Source organism: Gopherus flavomarginatus, chromosome 4, assembly GCF_025201925.1.
Source record: "Gopherus flavomarginatus isolate rGopFla2 chromosome 4, rGopFla2.mat.asm, whole genome shotgun sequence".
Taxonomy (NCBI): domain Eukaryota; kingdom Metazoa; phylum Chordata; order Testudines; family Testudinidae; genus Gopherus; species Gopherus flavomarginatus.
Window position 1 is genome coordinate 106,121,202 of NC_066620.1, and position 27,518 is coordinate 106,148,719.

Below are 27,518 nucleotides of genomic sequence, written 5' to 3' on the forward strand. Positions count from 1 at the left end.
TTGAAGCTGTAAGGACTTTCCTGGGGAATTCAGAGAAACCTGTGCATAAAGGACTTCAAAATCAGAATATCACTTATGAGATCTTATGATATCATTAATGCTTTTAGTATGATAACCAAAGACACAGGTTCTCTGTGACAAGTGCACTTAAATTAACAGGTTTTAAAGACATTAGGAACTATTGTGTTAATCCAATCTGTTCTCCTGCATAATACAGGCCAAAATTTTCAAACAATACTTCCTGCACGAGTCATAATTGCTGAAAGAGTTACTGCCTAAATTCAGTTGCAAGATTGCTAGTGACTGCTTCAGATAAACCTATAATACAGGTTTTGTATTGAATTAAATATGAAAAAGAAGAATATAGTCGGTGCAATAACTCCTGTGTTGTTTTTGTTATTCAGTTTACTTTACACTCTTCCTACATTTTCATTTTTCAGTATACCACAGATTGTCATCTTTAAATTTCAGTGTTAACGGTCTATTGATATAAATGGGGCAAGTCATGCCTCTCCAGAACTATTGTATCAGGCTGTTAGCAAACTCCGTCAGACATCACTGCATTGATTTACACTCGGTTCATATTTTCAGGCTTTTCTTTGCAGCCATGTTGACTAGAATCCTCAGCAGGTATTATTCTATGTTAGTCCATGGAGTTCAAAAAGAGTTATGCTGATTTATCCCCGCTGAGGATATGCCCCAGAATTTTTGTTTAAATGAAAGATGAAATTCTGGAGCACAATTCTGTGGCTGCAGAATTGCTGAATACAGGGAGCCAAGAAGATGATGAAGGAATGTGCTCAGTACACTGGTGCAGAAATAATATTAAAGTTTATTTAAATATGTAATATTACGTGATAATTCCATTCACCTCTAGATTATGGAATAAAACATGATTTTTTTAAAATACAGAAATACTAAATGCTATTGGATACTTTTCATCAATGTGTAGTCTTATTTTGGTAACTGTAGTGAAATACTCAAATTAGCAGAAGCTATATCCAATTCCTTTAGGACTCATCTTTGACGGCTTGACTCTAAAGAAACATGTAATCAGCCTTATTGTGGTTGTGGGTTGCTGTTTAACTATGGAAATAAAAGATTCAGGATGCAGTATGATATCTTTCATGGACTCCATAACTTCTCTGGATGCCCCTCCAGTGACCTTTGTATTGACACAGGAATAACCTTCTAAGGATAAGAGTGTATTCAGGGTACCTATCTGTTCACTTCTGAATGGATGCTAATTAGATTTGCTTTTCGGGTGTGATGGGTGCTTTCTAATCCCAGTTTTTAATCACAAATCCAATTTTCTTCTATTTTGCCTTTTTCTCCTTCCATGATGAACAATGCTACAAGCTGCTCAGTCACTCTCCTGTGTCAATATAAAGGAGACAACAATAGGAGAAGGTTAGAAGCCTACATTTTTACAGAACTGGAGGAGGTTGTCAAGGCGTGAAATGAGAGTCCGCCTGCACCATCTCCAAATATGATTTGATTTTTTTATGTTGCACACCAAAGAGCACCTAGGCACTGTATGTTTAATAACAACGATGATAAACCAATCTAACTATATTTCCCTCCTCCACACCATTTCCTCCCCTTTTTACAAGGATTGATGGAAACACAGTTAAATGATCCAGGAGGTACAGGGGAAGCCTGACTCTTCTCCCCCTCCTGCTACCACTATTATTATTACTATTATTAACTTTAATTTTTGAGCAGGAAATGGGTTACAGCTGCTATATTAATTATTACAATGGGGTCAGCTGGATCTAGTCTCAAGCATATTCCCATCTATACATAATCCCTTTCATTTTTCTAATACCATTATAACTTCCAATAAAACTATGGAGCTGTAGCTATGCTAAAAGCATAACATTGGGTGCTGGAGAGCATAGTGAAAATCATCTTTTTCTAATTTCACTCTGTTTCCCATGGTTGCTTGGAAACTGACCATGGCACTCCCATGCCCCACCTCCCCTTTTATACAACAGTGGGGATTTTGGTTTGTTCCTGAATTCAAAACACAAAATTGCAGCCACCATTATTCTAAAGAAGGCAAATGAAGCACAATTAATATTACTTAAAGTAAAACTCAGATCTTCCAGATGATTCAGTGCCTAATGTTTTGCCCTCTGCTGTTTGGACTTCTTGAAGTGTTGTTGGTTATGCATAATGCATTTACAACAGAGAACCCCACATAATAGTGAAAACTAAGCAATAACTCTTAAAGCAAGTGACAGGAAGGTAAAATATAGGGAATTTTCTGCCAACTGGTATAAGTTGCTGAAGTGCACTCATTCCTAAGGACACTGCAACTATGCACTGTTACAGATACTACATTAATTGAGTACCATTGCAGGTCTGTTACTATGGTTTGTGTTTGTTTTTGAAAAATGAAAGGTTTATATTAGGTTTGTTTCTACAAAGGAAACATTTTTTCTTTGTAAACACTCACATGGTGTGTGTCACGTTAACTTTGGGTCACTCACTCCTTCATATAACTAATGGAATAGTGTTTTGATGTCACATACAGCCAAATATGTTGTTGTTTTGTTTTGTGCCTCATTTCAAACTGAATCTTTTTTTCTTCTAAGATTCATGCTTAATGGGAAGCTTGACATTACATGGGGTAGTAACAGGTTAATTTAAGACCCCAGTTGTTATAATTAGATTGACTTTGTAATAATAATTTGCACTTACTGTTCTGCAGCACCTTTCACCTGAGGATTTCAAAGTACTTTGCAAACACTAATTAAGTCTCAACACCAGGGTGGATTTGTTTTAAATCAAACTGATTTAAATCACTAATCAGGAAGACTCGATTTAATCATGGATTTCTACATAAAAGTGCATTCTTCTTGGTTGCTATAACCTTAATACATAGTCTTCACAACTCAGAGATAGATGTAGGTTTCATTTTTAGAAGGTACACACTATACATTTTTTTTGTGATTTATTTTGAAAACTTTTCAGATTAGTTTTACAGCTATATCAGAAAATGAATAATTGTTTGGTTATTTCATTTACTAAATGTAATTGAAGCAGATATTTATGAAGTCATTAGAAGGTGAACTATCTCCAATTCAACAGGTAAATCATTAATATTTGGAGGATTTTCTTGCCATGCTGTATTGGGAGGAGAACATCATCGGACAGACATTTAACTTGTTTTATTTAACTAAAACAACAACGTTATGCATTATGGATTTTTTTCTTCAATAGCAAGCATATAATAATTTAACAAAATAAGTATATGAATTTTTGAATTTAGTTATACATTCAAGAATTTTAAAATCAGGTTTGTTTTTGTTAAAACTTTTTAACTAAAATAGTTAAATGAAATATATTTCTTAAAAAAACAAAAATTAAATCAACTATGTCAGTCAGGTCAACACAAGAAACTTAAAATATTGGCTTCTGCAGCTAACTCAGTTATCTTCACCTTCATTTTCCTGTTTGTTCATAATCTGGAAAAGAAAAACAAGCTTTCCTGTTTTTTCAGGTCCCAAACAATTTCTCAGTTTAGAATGAATTAGTCCAAAGGAAGAAAATATTCTTTTTACACTGGCAGAAGAAGCTACTGTTGTTAAAAGTGAGATTATCATTTCAACAGTCTCTGAATCCAAGTGCTTAAGTGACTTCCACCAGTTCACTGGTGTGACTTTCTTTAAAACATCATCGGCAAACATATATTTCTTGAAACGTTCACCCTTAGCTCTGATGTTTATTATAGTTGGCATTATGGAGGAAAGATTGTTGGATGTCCATGTCATAGCCAACTCATCTTCTTCAACAGTTAATATTTTACCCTGGTACCGAGCATTCAGAATATTTGCAAGAAAATGAGCTGGAGATAGTGCTTGTCCCATTTGTTTGTTTAATGCTTGTAATTTAGCTCTGTCATTCCATATTTCTATTTTTAAGATCTCACTCAGTTCCTTCCAAATTTCAACAGCATCAGCAATAAAACAGCTATTTCCCTGCATTTTGTTCAAGGCTACAGAAATAGGCTTCAGTGTTCTCAGCACTTGTTCAACATTTCTCTTAAACCCAATGTTGTGAACTTTGACTGTGACAGTGCTATCTATTTTTTCACGAGTTTGTTCACAAACTGTCATCAGATTAGGCCTCTTCTTGATACGGTGCTCAAAACAGTCCACTAGGGAGTTCCATTGCACGTCTTGTGGGAGAGTTAGCTTGGTTCCTCCCACTTTTTTCAGAGCAGCTACTGCAAAGTGGTTGTTACAGAAGTATTTTGCAATTTCAACAACATTAATCTTTATTTCTGGAACACTGAAGTCTTTGGCTAGGAGGTGCATCAAATGAGCACTGCAATTGTATGTTGTTAGGTTGGGACTCTCTTCAAAATAATTTCTTCTTATCTTGGATACATTTGCAGCATTGTCTGTGACCAAGCTGCATACTAGACATTTGAATTTTTTTTCACAGTTTGTTATAGCTTTTACTGCCACTTCTTGTAAGTATTCTGCTGTGTGTGCATTTCCTGATGTATCAATTGTTTCTGTAAGGAAAACATTCCCTTCTTCTGTTGTCACACAAGCACATACAACAGCATCACTGTGGACATTGCTCCACCCATCAAGACTCAGGTTAACAATTTTATCCTCTAGACCTTTTGCGTACTGCTCAGTTTCTCTTTCATAGACTTTATTTAGCAATTTGCCTGCAACATCTGCTCTGTCGGGTGGACTGTACCCTGGTCTTAATAACTGAACCATGTTAATGAAGTGTGGGTTCTCAATCATACGGAAGGAAGAGTTTGTTGCATAAACAAACCGGGCAATTTTTTCATTATTTCTTTTAAGAATCTGCTGGTTCTTATCACAAATGTATCCATGGATGATGGAGATTTTTTTAATTCATTTTTTGCTACAGGTGATATTCTGTGGCTATGTGACATACACAATGTGACTGAAACACTATCATTAGCAGATAACTCTGAAACTATAGAAAATGATGGTGATCTTGAAGGTGGATAGTCTTCAGAATCCTGTATGTTGAGGATGGATTCTCCTAAACAAAATAAGTCAATGTAGTTATTTAATTATTATTACCATACTGCTCATTTAGTATTACTCATTGCATTCACTGACACTCAGTACTATTTTAAAGGTGAAATTGTAAAAGGAAGATCTGCCTATTTCAGCTATTTATTTTTTATCACAACTGCATCTAAAATTTAGTACCATAGAGTAACAACTATATTTTTTGCTCAAACATGAGAATTCAAGAATAGTCCAGAAGGAAGACAGGCAGTCCTTAAGGCTACACTGGGGGTGGGGTGGGGGGTGTCAATCTAACTTGAAGATTCTGCATGTTCAGATACGTTCCTTTCATCATCTTCAACGCAGCTTCCTCCGGAGAAGGAACACTTCTGATGACATTGTTTCATTTGGGCACCAGGCAGGGCCGGCTCCAGGTACCAGCGCAACAAGCAGGTGCTTGAGGCAGCCAACGGAAAGGGGTGGCACATCTTTGGTGGCAATTTGGAGGCGGGTCCCTCAGTCACTCTCAGAGGGAAGGACCTGTCACTGAATTGCCGCTGAAGAATGAAGCGCTGGCGGTAGAGCTGCAGCCGATCATGGCTTTTTATTTTTTTTCGCTGCTTGGAGCAGCAAAAACGCTGGAGCCAGCCCTGCAACCAGACCTTGCATTTCTTTGTTGCTCGCTTTGCATTTTTTATGCATGGCTGTCTTACCCACTGGTAGAGGAACTTCATTAAAATATTCCCGAACTGGGTCTCTTTTATGGCCTGCTGCCATTATAGGTTTTTCCTTCTAGTGAGAGAATGGCATGGTAGATCTCAAATCAATGAAGGCTAAACTCAGAAAGACCTCAAGACTTGTGGAATATGCTGCTCAAATAATTTCACTTTTGTTTCTACTGCCTGTCCCTCCCTTCTCACATTTAGCTCCAGACTTCTTCTCCTTGTCCAGATCTATTCCGCCCTCAACAATCTTCTATTCATTGAACTTTTTGAAACTTTGCACTTTTACAGAGAGGTAAGGGATTGACTCTGTGTACGCAAATTTGCAGAAGGACAATAGGGTTGAGGTCTGTTATTTCTCACCTCTCTATATTTATTTATTTATTTATTTAAAAACATTTTTGCTGTTAACAAGCTTGTTATCTCTGGAGACACAAATCCACAGTTGAAGAACTGCAAAACTAAGCATCTCTGATGGTTTCTTCTAGACTGAGCACTGGGTTCCATTGGGTAGATAGAAAGATTAACCTGAATAATCTATACAGAAGCCCTTGGAATGCTATAAGGTTGTGTCCCTATTCCATGAACTATTGGAACTCATTTACAAAACTTTTCTTAAACATTACATGGATATATTGTCTCATACTATAGGATTAGAATTTATAATCCCTATTCCATGATGAGATATTTTTGAGCTATAATGTATCTTAATTAAAACTATCTTTAGATGAGTTTTTTCCTCAAAAAGCATTTTATCAAAAAAAATCCGATTTAAATAAAATAATCCAATTTTTAAAAAAATCATTGATTTTTATCCACCCTGCTCAACACCCCTCTGAGATAGATAAGTGGTATGTATAAACCCTGTGAGTGAGATCCTCACCTCCATTCCAGCCCCTTCAATGAGGTTAAAGGGTCAGAATGGTGTAAGGGGGCCCCAAAAGTCCTGTACTCGGCCAAGGAGAATTGCCTTAGTGAAAGCACTGCAGAAGAAAGCCATGGGGATGTCTTTGCAATCCCTGATATATGGGATGTTGCTGGAGGACATCTTGGGGAACGAGTTTGCATCATGCAGTTCTGTAGCCCACAGGGTACTTGGGAAAACCTTCATAGCTTGTACAGGCCCTCTGGGCTTTTAAGTTACAGCAGAGGGCATGTCCAACACCCAAAGCAGCCCAGGATGGGATGATGCATAAGTGGCTTAAAGCCCCCATAGACCCTCTCCTTCTGGGCTGTGACTTCTGTAAGAAGTACAATTTTTACCAAAGTTCACATGCAGCAGAGCAAAGAGTAAAACCCCAGAGTTCTGAGTCCTCACACCATCCCTACTTGAAACCACTAGACAGTATTGCCTTTACAGACATTTTTAATAGTCTACGGTGGTTATATCTTCTTTCTATATTGGGAATCTTTATAATGTATCACTTCCACTTTTTTTTGCCCATTACTGTAGTGACACTTGTAGAGAAATACTTGACTGGAAGGATCTCCTAGACTCAAGGCTGCTTTTGCAATTAACATACAACTATTCTCATCCCTGTCTGGGGTCAGCTATGTTGGTCAAAGTAGGCGGGGATGAGAGTTATGACTCTGGCCTCCATCCTACCCCCAACTGAGGTAGTCTTTTGTGGACCCCCTGTGGTATCTCAGTTCAAGTACTAAGAATACACTCAACCCTGGCACTATTAAATACTTTAAGATTTTTTGACCATCTCCAGCTTTAATAAGTACTGAACAATGTATTTCAATATGCTGCATTATGAATAAGTAATTACTTTTTTTTTTTTTTGGTGGTCATCCTCCAATACCCACTGAAGTCCAATGGGGCATCCTTCCATTGACTTCAATTGGCTTTGATCAGGTCCATATAGCATTAATTACTACCTCTTCATAAAATCACTAGTAAAAACAAATATCAAGAAAGTATAAGTAAGAGAACTACAAACTGGTGTGATTGTGTGAAAAAGGTCATAAAGGCAACGTTAAAAAGATGAATGTTATTTTATATAAATTATAAATGATATTGCCCAAGGGAAAGGTTTTTAGCAATTCGTGTTTTACCAAGAATACCCCAGTGTGTTTCAATATGGTAACAGTGTAACTGTTTTAAATTAGATGAGCAAAGTTATTGCTGCCACAGTTCATTTAATCTCTAGACTAGACTTGGTTTTGAAAATGAATCACATCTTTTCGTATCAAGTCAAGGAAACAAAGAGAAACAGCTTAGATGTTAAAAAGAAAAGGGAGTATTAGCACCTCCAAGACATCTCATTGTGTTCCTGCGGTACTGTGGTAAATGCTAGCCTTATGATTAAAGCCTTCAAAACAAGGTAGCAAATGTCTTTATAGTACTATAATGCTTTATAAACTAGCATATGCAGACACAGTATAACTTATTCAATAATTTCTTACATCTTCACAAACAACCAGTAACATCATATAAGCTTTGCACAACTGAGCCCAATGAGCTCAGATGGCCTTTGCCATGATCTCAGCTAGGTCAATATAATGTAAAAATAATTCAGTTTGATTAAAGCCGTTAGGATTTGATTTAAGTCTTGAGATAGACTCTTAAGGAGAAAGTTTTATCACCAGCTCTTGCTATGACTTACATCCCCTGTACATAAAAATTCAAATTGGCTGGATATTTTCATCGTGATTTTAACAGTCCTGCAATATCTATGTTAAATTTGGCATTTCATTACAGATACAGGCTTCTGGAAAATCAAATACAAACTCACAACAGTAGCAAATTATTTACTCTATAAACATGTTACTGCGTATTCATACTACCCTATGCTTCCTTTTAAACAGGGCTGGCTCCAGGGTTTTTGCTGCCCCAAGCGGCGGGAAAAAAAAAAAAAAGCCACGATCGGCAGCACTTCAGCAGTAGCTCCCCCGCGCCACTTTCTTCTTCGGCAGCAATTCTGTGGCAGGTCCTTCCCTTCGAGAGGGACCAAGGGACCCGTCACCGAATTACCACCGAAGAGCCCGACATGCCGCCCCTTCCCCTTGGCCACCCCAAGCACCTGCTTGCTGAGCTGGTGCCTAGAGCCGGCCCTGCTTTTAAATAATACTAATAACAATCCCTGGTGTTTAGCCCTATCTAATATCACAGTATAAATCTCAAGATTAAGTGCACCTACTAAAATGGATATTTTTGCCATAATTTTTATAATCTATCCTGCACAAAATACACTCTTACATCATAAACCAGCAGCAAACAGTTACAGTAACCTCTGGAGTTATTATTTCTGCTATGCAATAGCTCCAAAACATTGTTGTTCTCTTTATCAACAGAGTTTTATGTGATAACCAGCTTCTTAACTTGCTTAATAGTCTTCCCCCAGACATCACATATAAAAGCTAAATTCTCCACTTCTTTTCTCTGTTATTGTGGTATCATTAGATTAGAGCAAACAGAGATCTGAAACAGTTAAGTCATACAGTTAGACTTTAATTACAGGAGTTGGGTCTGTGCCTCATTTATTGGTTTAGGCAGTTCAATAGTGTTAGTTTCCTATTATTAGCATAATAATTTTAATATCATATTTTAAATCCCTGAGTTCACTTTGTGGTGTTTCTTTAAAAAAACAAATAATGGTTGCTGAAATTTTCTGCAAAGAATCTTTCTTTGATTCTGGGTAGTGCTGTCCAATTAATTTATGCATCTAAAATCAAACATATAAATTAGACAAATACATTTGCACTCCTCCTAAAAGAGTGTGTGTTTTAGGTATAGGATAGATATATACATATAAAGTGTACTTTCTCTCTTCCAATGGTCCTTGCCCACCTGCTGGAATTCAACTGAACATTCCAAGATGGTTCCTAGCAAACAAAATGCATTTACAGAGTCCTCAGATCTTACCTCACTGTCTCATGTCCAACCACAGGCCTCGCTTCCCCTATAACTCCGTATATAAATAATACTAACTGAACACATTACCTAGCATTCTCCACAGGCACCAATCCTGCAAACACTTCTAGTGTGAGTAGGTGTTTGCAAGATTGGGGCCTTAAACTGTAAGCTACTCTGTGTAGACACTCTCTCTTTGTCTGTACAACACCTAGCACAATGGGGACCTAACCTCTACTGGAGTCTTACAGATTCTATAGTATAAACAGTAATGTGAGCAATGCTATATTAAAAAAGGTAGTTGGTTACAAAACCAGTTTCTTTCTATATGAGGAAAGGAATAGGTATTATTTGTTTGAGCTTGCTCAAATCTTTGTTGAAACCCTTTAACTATGTGGTCGGTAGCCAAGGATAAAAGACATCAGGTATACTGAAGATATAGGCTTGTAAAATATTTATCTTAGCCAAATTAGACCTTAGGATAAGTTAGCTATCCTAATTTTAAAAGGTTAAATTAGCATAAGTAAGTTAATAATAAACTTGCTGAGCTTGTGGTTGTTTGTGATATACTGATATTTTGAAAATAATTCTGTTTGGATAGTTGTGTCTAGGAGAGATGACCATTAGTAGCTAGGGTGAAATGTTAGAGACTTCCTTAAGGTAAACTGCCTAATACTATGATGATAAGGTGACGTAAATGTTAATAATGGGAAACTCACAAGTTGACCTATGGAAAATGGGGCACCCCAAAGTAGTGGGTTTTGGAGGTTCAAGTAAGGAAAAGAGGTTAAAACCTCCTTAAATATATATGAACCTAACACATTATAAAAGCTATATCCCAATCTGCATGCCCTGAAGGGCAGATGGCAGGATGACAACAATGGTGTATCCGGATGATGACTAACAGAGGATTTTTCCAGAAGATATCATGCAAGTAATCCAAATGCTAGATCTCTCTCTCCTTTGCTAGATTGCTGTTTGGTTTGCTAGTAAAGGTGATCATTATGAGCAGAGCTGAACCGTGTTGTCCCTGTTGCGACCCCTGTTATCCTGTTGATTATTTCTCCACCGTAGTGGGCGGTGTGGCCGAACTCTCCCGGAGTAAGGCAGGTGTTAGCCCTCCCCTGGGGTGGGTACCAGGTTGCAATCACCCACCGCAGCTCAGTATCTGTTGCACAGACGGTTGGCACCAGCCAGTTTCACAGAGCTGAACTGCGCACAGGCAGCGCCAGACCCGCGCGCCCAGGAGTCCCTCCCCCTTCGCCCTCCCCCCAACACCCTAAACGCGCTCACGCCCACACTTCCAGCCTGAGCATGCGCATGAGGCACGGCACCCGAACGCTCTGCGAGTCACGTGATATCCCCCTTCCATGCCTGGCGCCCGTTTGCCAGCGTGCCACGCGTTTACGTGATGACGACATACACCGGAAGTAAGCCGTGTCTGTGTTGTCCCCCTGGTGGCCGGGAGGTGATAAATCACCCGGCTGGGAGCGGCCCGGTCGCTGCCATGTTGTTCCGCTTCGGGGTGGTGCTGCCGGCCGGGCTGGCCGAGGGGGGCGTGGTGCTCCTGGTGGCCGGCTCGCGGCCGGAGCTGGGCCACTGGGACCCGCAGCGCGCGCTGCCCATGAGGCCCGCGCGCCCGGCGGCCCCGCTCCCCGCCCAGGAGCCCGCGCTGTGGCTGGCGGAGGCGGCGCTGCCGGACGAGGAGGCCGCGGGCACCTTCTGGTACAAGTTCCTGCAGCGCCGGGGCGCCGACACCGTCTGGGAAGGTAGCGGCGGGGCGCGGCCGCCGGGATCCCCCCTCCCGCGCTCTCTGCTGGCCCCTGCCCCGGGCTGCTGCTGCTTGGCCCGTGGGCGGGGGCTCAGCCAGTCCGGACCCGCTGAGAGCAGCCGCTTTGCGGGAGGGGGCGCTGCCCGCCGCCGGGCCGCTCCCGTTGTGTTTCGGTTCTAGGGAGCTTGGGGCCTCCTTCCGCCCCTCCCCCCGGACACCCACACCGAGCTCTGCGGCGTCCTCCCGCTGCTCCCCCTCCGCCTGCCCTCAGACCCATCTCCCCCGCTCGGCCTGGGGTGAGCAGCTCCGGCGGGGGGCGGGCACCCAACAGCAATCCCGATTTCTAACCTAAGGCCTAATTGCACCGAAAGACTAACATGACCTCGCTGTTTCGCTCCGGGCTGCGAGCAGTGTCACGCTGTGCTACGCTTTAAGGGTGCTGGGCCGGCTCGATCGCTGCAGGGCGAAGTCTTCCAATCACCTGTGGATTAACTACAGCGACGGAAACCCCCTTTCCCCCATACAGGAGGCATCTGCACTACCGCGCTGTAGGGGCACAGCTTTGCCGCTGTAGTGTAGAGGTGCCCTGTGTGCCTAGTAATAAGGAAGGAGAGGGAAAAATTACAGATTTTGGGTGGGCATCAGCACTCTGTAATCCCTTTATTGGGATGCGTTTCATACCTCTTGTTTTGCACGTGTGAACAAGCTATTCAGCAATGAAGAAGTTAAATTTGCATTTATTGGCATATACTGTCAATGAAAGGTCTCAAGAAAGAGAACCATGTGCAACCACTTGTATAATGGTAAAACACCGTCCGCTGTACACCTAGGGTGACCAGATGTCCCAATTTTTGGATCTTTTTCTTATATAGGCTCTTATTACCCCCATCTTGATTTTTCACACTTGCTGATCCCTTATGTACATCACAAAGTATTCAGTGTGTGTCCAGTACAAAGGCCAAGAGAAATCAATCTGTTAAGAGCTTTATCACAAAGTTTACTTTTTACAGAAGGAAATCAGCACATAGCGTAAAATTTGCTACCTAACATAACACAAGTCAAACTGCTAATTATAACCCCATGGCATATAAAAAAATATAGCTTTCCATCAAACAATCATTTGACTGAATTGTTTAATCATTTTGTAATTATTATTTGTGCTGTGATAGCACCCAAAATGTGCTAGCTGTTTTTACAGAGAGAGCTCTTCCTTGAAGAGCTGAAGAAGCCAGACACTGATAAAAGATGGGATTATAGTAACATAGTAGATCACTAAGCTCAGTGTTTGACCTGAATAAATCTCTCAATTTATAAGAAATATACTTCCCTGGTAATCAGTATTTATGTAGAGCCCCATTCTAATAAAACTGTCACTGTGGCTCAGATTTTATCCAACAGGGTTACAGCAGTCTGCCCCAAAAATATATAAGTATGTCAATGTAGCTGGCTCAGCTTTCTTTGGAGCAAACCTGCAGCTTTATTTTTCTTGTCAAGGAAAGTTTAGTTCAGAGGCAGTAAGCTTCTCAGTATTTTTCTCTTGTATATTATGTGAAACTCTGAGATTGGTTCAGAGTCCAGAGAATACAGTAGGAGCTTTCTTTCTTATCAGGCAACTTTAAGGATTCTGTCTTTATTGAGGAATCCAGAAAATACGTGGTATGGTAGTAGTAAAGCCTTTCTGCCTTTATCAACAATCTGATTGCTTGAAAAATGTGGGTTTTTCTTTATAAAGTGGAAGGATTTTGGTGCTCATCTTCTTGAAGGTATTAGAATTGCAGCTTCTACTTTTTTCTTGTAGACATAGAATAGTTGAATTATGTATCCACAGAGGATTTTCTAGGATTTCGGTTATGTGCAATCTTGTTCCTTTTAAATTGGTAACAGAAAAGTCAGATAAAGCATCCTGTTTTCTAGATTTTTAAGACCACCAGAAACAATTCCATTTGTCATTCTTCCATATATTTTTTCTTCCACTTTGTGCATTCATAGAGTTTTAATGAAACGGGAAGATTATGATCATCTCATCTGACCCAACACAGGCCATAGAATTATACCCAGTAATTCCTGCTTCAAGCCCAGGATTCATTAAATTTTTTAAAATGAATTGAACATCTGGTCTAGCGTGGTGGCCTTTTGTAGCTGGTGAGCTTTTCCATTACAATAATCAAGGGCAGAATTGGAAACGACATATTACATTACTTTTTCTGTTCTGCCAGTTCCCTGCAGCATTTTCTAGTGCTTTAGGCAATATAGTTTTTAGAGGAACTTTCACTTCCCTTAGATTATATTTACAATACAAACCTGTGGTGGTGCATGTCCACACTAGTCTCTTTGTGTTGGTGGTGTGCGTCCTCACCAGGAGAGCTTCCGCTGACCTCAGGGGCAGTGTGGGGAGCTGAGAGTCTGGTCTTCCATGGGCTTCCAGTGGGCTTCCCCCTCTTCTTCCTGTTCCCCACCAGGAGCCAGGTGGAAGCAGCCAGGGCCTCTGACCACTGGGGAATGGGGCAGGGGGGGGCGCTTGGGCTTCTCGCCCCAGTACCCAGCCAGAAGCAGAATCTGAAGTTACCCTAGCTCCCTGCCAGGAGTAGGGTCCAAAGCTGCCCCAGCTCCCAGGGGAGCTGGTGGTTTCTTGTCAATTTCATGGCTCCTGCAGTGAAATTGACAAGACAGCAGATGTAAAGGCACAGTGTCTACACAGACAGTGTCACCCTAACTACACCGACTTAAGCCTCTCAGGGAGGGTGGAGTTATGATGTCAGTGTTGTACTCGGCTCTGTGAGCTAAGGTCAAGTGCATTTGTATCGGTGAGAGGAAGGCTGTAGGTGTAGTCACTGATATAATTAGGTCATCATAAACTTCCTTATGTCGACCTAACTGTGTAGTGTAGACTAGCGGTTCTCAAACTTCATTGCACTGCGACCCCCTTTTGACAACAAAAATTACTACATGAACCCTTGGGGGGAGAGGGCTGAAACCTGAGCTGAAGCTCCGGCTTCAGCCCCGGGTGAGGGGCTCAGACTTCAGCTTCAACCCCAGGCCCTTGCAAGTCTAACATTAGTCCTGGCAACCCCATTAAAATGGGTTCTTGACCCACAGTTTGACAACCATTGCCTTAGACTGTTTCAGTGACTTTCCCTGTAATATCTTAGACACAAGTGAGAATAGGCACTTAGTTGTTTGCTTAATCTGCTAAAGATCTGATTCTGTGCATTCTCAGTGATGGGAGCTTGAGACTTAGTGTAAGGGGAAAAGATGCATTGAAGGATATTATCTTTTTAAATAAGAAGCAACTTGTATTTTAAAATGTATAAACTACTAAAGTTTAATTCTGTGCACAGAAGAAGCAAGTGACAATACAGCTGTGCTTTGCACATTAGGGAGGATACATATCAAATTTCAGTTATCTGCACATACAGGTAATGGAGGAACACATACCATAATTATATATCAAGGAAAGCAAAATAAATAGATTGTTCGCTGTATATTCTTTTTTAATTTATGTCTTTGAAAACAACTTTAGATGTTTTGATGTACTTGGGACATGTGACTAATGAAATTTGTTATATATAACAACTAAATTAGACATACTCAGCCTGTTTTGACAATTTCTTTCTTTTGCAGAAGTCCAGGAAAGGTGAACTTACGAAATCAAAATCTCTCATCCATCCAAAGGAGCAGTAAATGAGGCCCTTTTCTAGAAGGGGCCAAGTCCAAAATAACTCATTATCTTATCAATGATGTGTGTAATGAAGGTGTGTAGGAAGGCCCGACAGACTTCCACTCTAAAATTACACAGTATATGGCAAGCAATAAAGATAAGTGTTTCAAATTTGCTTTGGTGTCAGTCTGAAGTTGTTATTCTGGAGCTTGAATGAGAAGAGACACTAGGAAAGTGGGGGCAACTTTATCACCAGTTGTGTCAATACTTTTACAATCATTTACTGCTAATAATCAGGATAGGACCCAGGGCACATGCAAGAAATGTGCAAGTGAGGCTTTTGGGTGACTGATTTTGGTCAGAAGAGCCCAATTTAGCTAGGGTGAGTGAAAACCCCTTTTATTTTATTAAACCATCATTCAGCTCCCCATAGAACTTAGCTGCAGTGAGGCTAACCTGTACTTATTGGGAAATGTTTCTCCCCCTTCTCTTTTACATTGTGAAAATGTCTTGAACCAATTTACATGTAACCATGGAGGCCCAGTTGCTGTCCAGTTCAGACATACCACAATATAAAAGCTTCTGTTAATCTCTGGGTGCTTGTTTAATGGGTGGTGTACTGAGTATGTTCTACTTTTGCCATAAATACTCTTTCAGGACTAACATGTATGGAATTTTTTTCTTTATCATGGTGAGTATTCAGCAATCTGAACTTCCTGCCTGGCTGCAAAGGTTGAAAACAGTCTGTGGATTGTCAACATACTGCTGAGCTTTTATGGTAGTCATCGGAGTGGTTCCTCCATTCTCAGTCACCAAAAATGGTTGTGTCTTTAACCCTCAGATTCCTGGATATCATTGTTCTTGATGATAAGGTGTGGAAAGGAGCTTAACAAGAGGCTTTTTCCTTCCAATAATTAAAAAAAGGACTGCAAGACACCCCTGTGTCAAAGATGGATCAATAAACACTTTGACTATTATATTGGTGATCCTCTGTATTCTGTTGTAAAAATTACAGTTTAAAAACAGATCTGGATTCTTTTCTTTAAAAAAGATTTATAAAATATAAATCAACGTGTCAAATGTTCAATACCATCTGTTAAGGTGAAAATGAACCAATTCTCAGGAAAACATTTATAACACAGTTATTAGAATATCTTTAACTCTGAAGGCATACTCACAGTCAATAGTGGGGGTGCTATAGGAGTGGGCAGAATTATTGATTACAAATAGCTGGGCTGAGACACTCCTATGCAACTAAAAGGATTTCCAGCCAGTTAAGTGTATAGCATATTATATCACATCAGTTATGATGTAATGCTTGTTTGTTCCACATTGACAGCTGTAGGTAAGAAAACTATTTTCAAATAGGATTTTAATCTGATAATGTTCCTTAAAATGTACATCAAAATACTGTGTATAATACTTATTTACATCTTCAAAGTATATTGCAAACATAAACTTAATTAATCCTCATAAATATTCCTGCAGGATAAGTAGGTATTACCACTATTTTACAGATGAAGAAACTGAGACACAGAGATAATGGTTCTTCCAAGCCAGTGAGACAGCCAGCATCAAAGCTATAATTATAGATAGATTTATAGATTTGTGCTTAGACCACAAATCAATATGCATCGTGGCCAAAATAAGGCTACTGCAGCTATATTACTTTGCTGAGCTTGCTCGCTATGGCCGTCACCCTCTTTATGTTCAAGTCCCTCCTGAATATACACCTCTGCCAAGATGCCTATGGAAAAATTGATGGCTGACAATGATAAACTGGAGGAGTAATTTGGAAAAAGTTTGTTTCATATAAATATATATATTTTTGCACATAACTATATATCCTATGCACTTTCTACACTGTCTGCCTTTGTATCGAAAGCTCCTTAGAGCAGGGATTGTTCCCTTTTCAGTTTGTAAAGTGTGAGCATATTGTGGCTGCTACCAGAAACAAATACTAATATTTGTGTTTATAGTTTCAGTCTTAACATCATACTAATATAGGGTTTTTTTTTGGTGAATTCAGTTATTTAAACAGTAGAGAACGAGCAGGGCATGTTTAGTATAAAATGACATAATATACACTCAAAGCACTTAATAAACACATTTTGTTTTTCCCAAAATAATCTTGTTCACATTAATCTTCCCACTTTTGTTTTCTCGGGATTCTCTGGGTTCCAAATGAAATCTTGATGATCTCTCATTTTTCTTGCTTTCAGGAACAGCTGATGCCTTATGGCAAACCTTGAAAAACAATTCTATTTAAAACAATTATGCTACAAAGTCTGGGGCTGAGCATGTTGCCTCTGCAGCATCCCAGCCCCTGCCAAGTTGGGTTAGGCAACTGAAGCAGGATTTTTCTGTCTTGGGAAATGTACATCTTCTGAAAGCAGTTCAAAAAGTTTTGTAATTTCAGTTAGACGTAGTTAGTGTTGGTTAATAAAGTGATATAAATAATGGAAAAAATAACAAGTAAAATATATTCATAATTTTCAAGTGGCTTGAGCATTTAATGGTCTGAAAATTGTAGCGGTCATATGGCACATTACAGCTTAAATAACAAAGCAAACTGCATATTTATAGTGAGTACACTCTTTTCTAGTGCAGGAGCGATCAAGCAGGGTTGGCAACTCTTGGACCTATGCGTGAGTTCCTTCCATTAAAATGTACTACTTCTTCTCTCAGTATGGAATAAAAAGAACACTCCATAAATGGTAGTGGATCCTTTGTCCTTTAAAGCCTAGTTCTGTTGGCTACTGAAGAGAAGAGCGTATACTTTCACATTAAACTAATCGGTTAAGTGTCAAGATACTGGTGTTAGTGCCTATATGCCCGGTGTGTTAAAAGTACTGAGATCAGCCATGCCTATGGGTTTAATTGTCGCTCTTCAGACTCCAGTGAGATTTCTTGCTTCCCACTGCTAGGTATGTTTAGTCACTATCTCTTATCAGTGCTCTGCTCACTATCTTACTCAGCATGCACTATCAGTCCAAGTAGGGAGTGCTCCTATGAACGCTGCTCTATTTTTTCTCTGGATTCTGTTGGTGCGGGTCTCAATATTCTGTGTCCACTTCTTAATAGGTGTCTTGTTAAGTTACTCAAGCCCGGGCAATAGTACAAGTTGCTGCATTTGAATTGCCTGATTATATCCCTCAACCAGTCATCGTGCAGGGATTTGCTTTGAATTACTCTGTCCATCCATTTTGAGTTAATGGGTAACGTCTAGATAAAATTGCAGTGTTCCAAAATCATTTTCAAAGACTAGTTTTGGTTTTCTTCTGTTCTGAGCAGTTAAGCAAAGGACTATATCAAGAAGTAGTTCCCAAACTTACTGTAGTCCCCCTTGCGATGAACTGGTGAATCCCCTTTAACTTCTCCCTGTTACATGGTTGCCATGTGCTTTTCTCTCTCCAGCTCTCCTTTCCTTTTCTTCAGCTGTTTCATTCCCATCTTTCCTTCTCTTTACTTTTTATTTTATTGATTTTTGTAGCTTCCCTTCTTTCAATTTTCCCCCACTCAAGGAAAAAAAAAACATGCTGCTTGGAATAGGTGGTCTCCACTTTTGGCTCGGAGGGGCCAGCACACATACTGTAATGGCTGATTGAATGTTACAAAAGAAGATGTGTGAAGTCTGGGATTCTTTTGAGTTTGCAGAACTCAGTGTGTGCTGCTTTTAAGGACTCATTAATTTATTTTTATATCATAGAATATCGGGGTTGGAAGGGACCTCAGGAGGTCATATGATCTAACCCCGTGCTCAAAGCAGGGCCAATCCCCAGACAGATTTTTCCCCAGATTCCTGAATGGTCCCCTTAAGAAGTGGGCTCACAACCCTGGGTTTAGCAGGCTAAGGCACAAACCACTGAGCTATCCCTGGCACTGTGTTAAGAGTGTGGAATTCAGTGACTCTAGCTTGTCAAATTTTATTTAACTCTACAGTTTGTGCAGGTTTCTTCTCAGCACTGTAGCAGAAGGCTAGTAGAAATCTCTGAAAGGGGAAACTTCAAAGGAGTGAAAGGTAGTTAGATGCCTAATTGCCATTTGTGTCTTATTTTAATCCTTGAGGGCAACAGTAGCAGTAGAGCACAAGTAAGAATCTTTCATGATATCTCTAAGGAAGCAGAATTTCAGGCAAATAATTCTTCCTTCCCTGCCCTATTATTCCTTTCTGGTGAAATTCACATCACCTCCTTCCCCCAAACTAATATGTTGATACCCTGGGTGTGGGAAACAGATGTAAAGTAGAAAAACAAAACCTTCTCAACCCTGTTTTTACTGTAGATATTTTACTTGCTGATTATTACTTCCACTAGGTGTCACCATTTAACTTGTATATAACAAATCCCCCCTCAACCGTTGCAGAATGCAGCTACATAGGAATTTAATCAATAGCATAATTTATTTTGTTTTTTAAGGCAATGTGGGCTTTTATTCTCTCCTCTGACACCAAACTTGTTTTTCAATGAGTAATGTAAGGGAGGGAATATCAAGTATAACTGGATGTTAATGTTGACTAATTATGTGTAATACACAATGGTTTGCTGAGAACCTATTGCTTCGTTGAGAGAGAAAATGTTAGCTATATTAATGCTTTTCAGTTGTGAAGAAACATTATTGATATGAGTAAATAGGAATCAATTTGAAATCAGCCCCAGAATCATCCTTTCCTTTTTTTTATGTGACTACATTTAAACACAGTTTCTCAGTAAGGCCTGGTCCACACTACACAGTTAAATCGATTTAACTCTGTACCCATCCACACTACAAGGCACTTTAAATCGATTTTAAGGGCTCTTAAAATCGATTTCTGTACTCCTCCCCAACGAGAGGAGTAACCCTAAAATCAATATTACTATATCGATTTAGGGTTAGTGTGGGCGGAAATCGAAGTTATTGGTCTCATTCCTTTAATGTAGCTACCCAGAGTGCACCGCTCTGAAAATCGATGGTAGCCTAGGACCATGGACGCACACCGCTGAATTAATGTGCCCTAGTGTGGATGCATAAAATCGATTTTATAATATCGGTTTTATAAAACCGGTTTTAGTAATTTCGATTTTATGCTGTAGTGTAGACGTAGCCTAAATTTGTTCAACCACATTTTCAGCTTACAATAGCATATAGTGTTTTATCTTGTCCACCTAAAATATCACTGTGACTTAGTTATGACATGATTGAGAACTAATTTTCATTGATTGCTTCATATCAGTTTACTATATAGCAGTATGTCTTGTAAGTCTTTAAGTTCTGATTCCAGGTGGTAGTGGTGGTGGTTGTTTAAACTGATACTTAAAAAGGAGGCAGGAGGTTGGGGAGCAGGAGATGGTGAGAGATGTGGGCTCTGGGAGGGAGTTTTTGGCTCTGGGCTGGGGCCCAGAGTGTTGGGGTTGTGGGTGTGGGTGCGAGGTGCAGGCTCCGTCTGGGAAGCGCTTAACACAGGCAGCTCCTGGTCTGCAGCGCAGCGGTGCTCAGGCAGGATGTATAGTAGTCAAGCCTATATCTGCTCATAAACTTACCCAGATTCTTTGTTCTTACATTAGAAAGGCATACATGACTGGTTAGAGAGGTCTGTAGATGGTATGTGATGGATTAAATACTTGAAGAGCACTATACAGGCTGGGTTTTATTTCACAACTTTTTTAAAATTTGCCACCTTCTAAAAAATTAAACCAACATTTGTTCCCAGGAAAAAAAATCAATACAATCAAGATTAAATAAAAAGATCCATATATAAAGTGGCCTGAGCTTTTAAAAATATATCCTTTTAGTTGTATGTGGCCTTTTTTCCACAGAGTATTTGTGCTTGTTTTTGTTTTACCCCAAGGATAGAGGGGTGAGTGTAAACGTTGATTTAATTTTTTTAACACTGGTTGTAGCAGGAAAAAAAGTGAAAAACAAATCCTGGGGATTAAAACATGCAGGAACTTTGAAACTACATAATACTGACTTTTTGTGATTATTCATAGATTCCAAGGCCAGAAGGGACCATTGTGATCATCTCTCTGACCTCTTGTAAAACACAGGTCATAGAACCTTCCCCCCGTCCTCCCCCAAAAAAATATACCTAGAGCAGATCTTTTAGAAAACAATCAAATCTTGATTTAAAAAATTGTTAGTGATAGAGAATCCACCACAATCACTGGTAAATTATTCCAGTAGTTAATTATCCTCACAATTAAAAACTTATGCCTTATTTCCAGTCTAAATTTGTCTAGCTTCAGCTTCCAGCTACTGGATTCTGTTATGCCTTAGGTCTGCTAGACTGAAGATCCCATTATTAAATATTTGTTCCCCATGTAGGTACTTATAAACTGTGACTAAAGGCTGGTCTACACTTGGGGAGTGGGTTTCGAACTAATATGTGGAATTCAGCTACGCTATTTGCATAGCTGAAGTCGAAGTATCTTAGTTCGACTTAGCTGACTGTCCTCACAGTGGGGAGTCGACTGCCGCCAGGTAGTATAGACGATCTGGCGGGTAGTATAGACATACCTTAAGTTCCTCTTAACCTGTCATCAGCTCTCAGTCATGGCAGTAGTGGCTGCATTCCTTCTAAGATCAGGAGTGTAGGTTTATCCCTATCTAGATGACTGGCTTGTCAAAGGCTGGTCTAAATGGCAAATGCATAGCATTAACCTGATCCAGTCAATGATCTGGAACTGTTAACACACAAAAGTATCTCCTCTCCCCAGTCCAGAGGGTAGTGTTTATGGGGGCTGCACTGGAATCAACTCAAGCCAGGTCCTTTCTTCCACGTTCCAGGCAATTCGATCAATTGTCATAGGTCTGCTGCTCACACCACCAAACTGTTTGAGGCTTCTGAGTCACATGGCCTCTTGCACCTATATGGTTCACTATGTCAGACTGTGACTCAGAACTCTGCAGGGCTGACTGGCATCTATCTACCCACCAAACCGCCATCAATTGGACTCACTGATAAGAGTGCCCTCCCATGTCCTCAAGTCCCTAGGTAGGTATTCCATTTGTTCACCCACAACCAACTTTCATGCTAGAGACAGATGCTTCGGTCCAAGGATAGGGAGCCCATTTTAGTTCTCTGCCGGGTCTCTGGTCCTCAGAGAACTTAGCTTTACACATCAGTGTCAGAGAACTAAAAGCTGTGCCAAGTATTTCTATCACAGATCAGGGGAAGCAGGCTGTTAGTTGTCACAGACAACATGACAGCAATGTTTTACCTCAACAAGCAGAGGGGAGCCCACTCTTCCCCAGTCTGTCACGAAGCAGCCCTTCTCAGGGAGCTTTGTCTTGCCAGCTCAGTAGATCTAGAAGCATCTTACCTGCGGGGTGTACAGAATGACTTAGCAGGCCACGAGCAGATGGTTTGAGTCACCACAAGTGGTTTCTTCACCTAGTTGTGGCCAGATACATTTTCTAGCTGTGGAGTTTTCCCCAAATAGAGCTATTTGTGACAGTCCAACAGAACGTGTCAGCAGTTCTATTCCCTATGGAGCCACAGCTTTTTATTATTGAAATGGCTCTGGAGGACAAAAACTAAGAGACATCAATGCTAAATGCTATTAAAAGTAGTTTATGAATTATAAATGATTGCTATATCACTTCTTTCCTTCAAACTTATTTATGTAGCTCTGTGTAGCTAGAACTTTTTCATTGCATTGCCACTTTACAGTATCTAAATAATTTGGGACAGCCCATGAGAGATTGTGACAGTAAAGACATCATATAAACTGATTCGGTGGTTTTTTTTGTTTTATTTTTATATCCCCTTGAAACTTGTATCCTGTATTTGTGAAACAAGCATGTTTTAGGAGATACTTCTGGTGGAGGTGGCATCTTTTGGATTAGACTTAAAGGCACAATCCTGATCACTTGCAATAATTAAGATCTCATGGCACTTCTTATATGAGATGGATGTAAACTTCAGTGTCCTAGGTCAATATTGACTGGGTAACTTCATTCCACCTACCTACTTTCTTGTCTTTGGTTTCAATAGGATGCGGTAGTTGTCCTCCCTTCCTGTTTCAAATTGTTGTGTTGCTGTGCGCATTGTTGCTGTATTTCAATGGTGGGTGGAATGACTGACGTGTATGATGTGCATGAAAAATCGCTACTAAAATAATTTGGTGTAATTTTGAATGAAATGCACTGTATGGATGGAGGGTGTTTGTTTAAAAAATAAAACCCAAATGAAAACATACCTCTTTTTTATTTGATTGTTTACTCCTCCACCTCTTTCAATGATAAATAGTGATCAGAGAAAGGAAGCTACTTGGAAGTGACAAAAGAGAGGGACCAATGCCTAGTGAAGACTATACAATGAAGGAGTGGCTACAATTTTGAGTATGGTTGTAGCTCCAGTGCCATGTGGGAAAGGAAGTGAATGATGGCAAAGTTGAAAGGATCATTAACACAGCGGTTGAGGGAATCAAGAATTAAGATGGAGGATTGGGAAGAAAGGAAACAGAGGACCAGGAATCCAAGTTGAAGAGGAAGTAGGTTAAGGATGCAGGGGAAATTTAGTCAGCAGATGGCATAAACCTCAAGAGGGAGGAGGGAAAAGAGTTAGAAATGGGAGAGCAGGAAGCCAGTGCTTCTGCTATTGAGAGCATGATGAATGGGAACATTGCCTGGGTTGCTGCTTTCTCCTTTGATTGGCTGCCATGCAGGGAAAGCCAGTAAGAACAAAGATGAAGGAAGTGAGAGAGAGAGAGAGACATCACAAGTTGTGTCTGCTTTCTAAAAACTAAAGCAGGAGCCCCAGAGGGAATAGGGAAAAAGGGAACTTGAGCAACTCTGAACTGCACTAAAGTGACAGAGGGGTTTGCTCATGGGGGAATTCTGCATCTAAAAATTCTGCCCACAGTATTTTAAAATTCTGCATATTTTATTTGTCAAAATAACACACTATAATCATGCCAGTTTCAATTATTTTGATAACAAAAAAGATTCAAGTTGCAGTGCCTGGAGTCTGAAACTGTACTCGCCCTGCAGAGCTGGGTGAACACAGAGTCTCCTACCCCAACCCCCATGGGACGCAGGACCCACCATGCCCAGGTAAATAAACTGAAATAACACAAAAAGACAAAAATATCACAAAAAATTATTTAACAAGAGAATTTCATGAGCCTCTCCTCAAAATAATCAAATATAAAATGTAATATGATCTCAGACTATTAGAGAAAATTAAGCGAAGTAAAATAATCTGTATTATCAGTGAAGCCTTATAGTGGAGGCCGCATAAGTGGATTTTCACTATAAGCAGAGTATGGTTCAGAAAATATTATTCAAATGGCCAAAGTTCATTGGCTATTATCTCTAAGTCACTTTGCATAAATTAATGTTCAAAACTAGTGCACAGAGTTTACAGTCCAAGAAAAAATTCCTCTATGCCTGTTTCCCCCCAGAAGATAATATCTATGGTAGCCAGTCTCTGTGCTTGGTAAAAGACTTCCATATAAGTGGTGAGACAAGTGCAGTCTTGTTAAATGAACACCAAGCTAGGAACTGGGAACTCCAGAGTTCTTTCTGTGGAACTCACTTGGTGTGTGACCTTGGGCAGAAGGTCACTTACGCTTTCTGTGTCCTTATTTTCTAGTATATAAAATAAAAAATGATTTTTCTATATCTCTGCAGAATGCTGTGCAGTCTTGTCAAGGGATGACGTTAAAGTCCTTTGAGCAGATTAACGTTATATAGTGCTAAGGATACTTCACATGGTGAGTCCAGGGAATCGGACTTCTTATACTTGTACCTTTAATGAATTAAGACTGTTTTTAACTGAGGGAATGGGACAAAAAGAGAGTTTGAAGGGAATAGGAGACTGAGAACAAAATGTCCAAATGTGGGTGGCTACGTGTACCTATTCCCACCCGCTGCGTGTGATGGGGGTTGTGGGTGCCCAACACCTTGGAAAGGACTGAAGGACCACTTCCCAGTGCTCCTTCAGTCAAGTTTTGAGGCAGGGGAGTAAGTTCTCAGCTTGAAGGGCTCCCTGGCCATTAGCCCACGGGAAGGTGGAGGCAAAGGTGGCCAAGTTGTCCCACAGCCCCTCAGAGACCTACACTGTCCCTGCAGAGCGGGGATCACACACTAGGCTGCCTGGTGCCCTCAGGAGAGTGGCCTGAGGAGCACAGCTTGCGCCCAGTCACCATGTTGAATGTGCCCTGGTGCCCGTTGCCTCTGCTGCTCTGCCTGGCAGTGTCCCCCTGAGGAGCAGGGAGCCAAGCCACAGGGCACAGCCGTCATCCCCTGCCAGCCAGGTTCCCCTCCTCACTTGATGTCTTTTGTGCCCATGGGAGCCTCCATCGCAGCTGGGATGAGCCTGAGCAGCAGCAGCCACAGCTGCCACCTCCAGGCTCCTGGGTGCCCACCACCTCCATGTCTTGTGCCTAGCACTGGCAATGTTGCCCCACAACTGCATCCTCTTCCTCAATCTTCAGCAGAGCCGACTTCCGTCCTCTTACTGGGGTTGGGGGGGTGGGGAGGAAGAGGAGCAGCAGCAAATTCTGCATGAAAAAATTAAAAAAAGTTCTGTGGGGAACATTAATTCTGTGCAAATTCTGCACTGTGCAGTGGCTCAGAATTCCAGTGGGAATAAGGGGTGGAGAAAGAGGGAGGAATAAGAGCAAGTGGGAGAAAGGAGGAAAGTGAAAAGGCCAGTGTAGAGTTTGAGCAGCTGTTGCCAGAGGTGAGGGAAAAGAGCGCAAGAGGAAAAGTTAGAATGTGGTGTTAGACTGGGGAAGGGAAGGTCTGACTCTGTTACTATGAAAGGAGAGTGAAGGTTGTAGAGTAAATTGAAGCAGGAGAGGGGACGAGGGGAAGTGATATAGTGATCTGGAGAGTTAGGATAAATAGGTGAAGAGTGATAAGATGAGAAAAGTAAGTCTTGAGAAAGATGGCCGAAGCTGTTGAAGAAGGCAATCAATGTGGCTATTTAGTGGACAGCAGTTAGTAATCATTTATATATTTTAATGAATGTAATATTATATGCTTTATATGTCTAAATTTTTCAGAATGTCAAAGGAATGTTTTGGAATTTCTAAAGAAAAATATTTTATCTAGGGTTGTTCACAGAAAGTTATCCTGAGTAGGTTTGATGCAAGTTTTAGGCTAAGTTCTGTTACCGTTATTGGATCACTAGTAGTCCTTATACAGGAAAGTTGTTCCATGTCTGCAGGATTGGGGCCATTAACCTTCCAGTTTAAATAAGTTTTGTAAATAAACTTGAAAGAAAAAAGAAAGCTGTTGCTTACCAATGAAAGCCCTAACCATCATGTATTCAGCTGGTTTATTTGTGTGTGTTCATAAATATCATTATTTTTCTACTTTAAGGATATTTCTGCTGTGTTCTGCTGTCTTGAAATATTGTTTAAAAGCATCAAGACAAACATACAATGAAAGATATAAAATAAAAATATGCATAAGGACAAGAGTCAGAACATTAAAAGCTATAAGCTGGTCTTGATTGCCATATTTTAATGGAAGTTGCATTGTAGCATTGCGTATGGAACATAATATTTAAGCAACATGTGAGGGAAACGTGTTTTTCTCTCTTGTACTTTTACATTCCTTATTTTATATTAAAATAGTAACCCAGAACTAGGGCAAAAAGTGCTGCATGCAATGTAGAAAATAAAGAACTATTAAATGTTCATCCTAATCATTTGCATTAGTATTTCTCACGTGCTCTCTTCACAGTAGATTTCCTATAACTTTTATTTGTCTCACATATGTGTTCACACCCCATGATTAAGACACCATCACTCAGTAAGCACTAGTACACTGAAAGTAGTGTACATCTGCTCAATTATCGAGCTACACAAGCAACCGTTCTGTTACCTCTTGGGACATCAGTGTTATTCAATCTCATTTTTTTACAACTACAGGGAGTCTACTGAAATATTTTCCTTGTTTTGTCCCTATAAGTTATACTTTTAAAAAAACACAATTTCACTGATCTGAGATATTCTCTGTTTTGTTATTAGACCTTACAAATCTAGCCCAGTGTGCAATATCAAATAAGTGGCAAGATAGAAACCCTAATTACATTTATAACTTTCTTATGCTCCATACTAATTCTTTAATAGAAAAAAACTGTTTTAATCTTTCCTTAACTGTAGATATGATCTGTAGTTCTGAAAATTGATCTTTGTATGAGAAGAAATAAGAAGAAAACAAAGAAAGAAGAAGTGGGGCCGCTATACACTGAGGATGGAATGGAGGTTAAGGATAACCTAGGCATGGCCCAATATCTAAATAAGTACTTTGCCTCAGTTTTTAATAAGACTAGTGAGGAGTTTAGCAATGATGGAGGGATGATAAACGGGAATGTGGATATGGAGGTGGATATTACCGCAACTGAGGTAGAGGCCAAACTTGAACAGCTTAATGGGACAAAATCGGAGGGCCCGGACAATCTCCATCCGAGGATATTAAAGGAACTGGCGCATGAAATTGCGAGCCCGTTAGCGAGAATTTTTAAGCAATCAATAAACTCGGGGGTTGTGCCGTACGA

The 27,518-nt window shown here is 40.2% G+C and overlaps 2 protein-coding genes and 1 long non-coding RNA gene across 5 annotated transcripts in view; 2 read left to right on the forward strand and 1 right to left on the reverse strand.

Moving 5' to 3' along the window:
- Window positions 1-2,993: 2,993 nt before the first annotated feature.
- Window positions 2,994-10,691, reverse strand: LOC127049204 (uncharacterized). Of its 2 annotated transcripts, XM_050949762.1 has the most exons (3): window positions 7,510-10,691; window positions 4,398-5,040; window positions 2,994-4,364 (listed from the first exon to the last, which is right to left on the reverse strand). In XM_050949762.1, the coding sequence occupies exons 2-3, from the start codon at window positions 4,770-4,772 to the stop codon at window positions 3,435-3,437; spliced, it is 1,305 nt and encodes a 434-aa protein (XP_050805719.1). In that variant the 5' UTR covers window positions 4,773-5,040; window positions 7,510-10,691; the 3' UTR covers window positions 2,994-3,434. The 2 variants fall into 2 exon arrangements, with proteins under 2 accessions (XP_050805719.1, XP_050805718.1); XM_050949761.1 differs by lacking the exon at window positions 7,510-10,691 and having other exon boundaries at window positions 4,398-5,679.
- A 316-nt stretch (window positions 10,692-11,007) lies between these two features.
- Window positions 11,008-27,518, forward strand: part of EPM2A (EPM2A glucan phosphatase, laforin) — a 58,657-nt gene continuing 42,146 nt past the window's right edge. The window contains exon 1 of one of the 2 annotated variants that reach the window (XM_050949849.1): window positions 11,008-11,362. In XM_050949849.1, the coding sequence (XP_050805806.1) occupies window positions 11,101-11,362 (262 nt within the window). In that variant the 5' untranslated portion in view covers window positions 11,008-11,100. Of the gene's footprint in view, window positions 11,363-24,613; window positions 24,721-27,518 lie in introns of those variants that run through there. The other variant, XM_050949850.1, reaches the window with a different exon arrangement.
- On the forward strand, window positions 11,649-15,197 carry LOC127049341 (uncharacterized). The gene is made up of 2 exons (XR_007773934.1): window positions 11,649-13,506; window positions 14,986-15,197. It is a non-coding gene; the product is annotated as an uncharacterized LOC127049341 (long non-coding RNA).

What these genes read in the sequence shown, in the direction of transcription:
- LOC127049204 (XM_050949762.1), bottom strand. Translation starts at nt 4,772, where the DNA reads ATGATTGAGAACCCACACTTCATTAACATGGTTCAGTTATTAAGACCA. An exon ending in TCACAGACAATGCTGCAAAT is followed by an intron (nt 4,365 to 4,397) that starts GTATCCAAGATA and finishes TATTTTGAAGAG; the next exon opens with AGTCCCAACCTAACAACATA.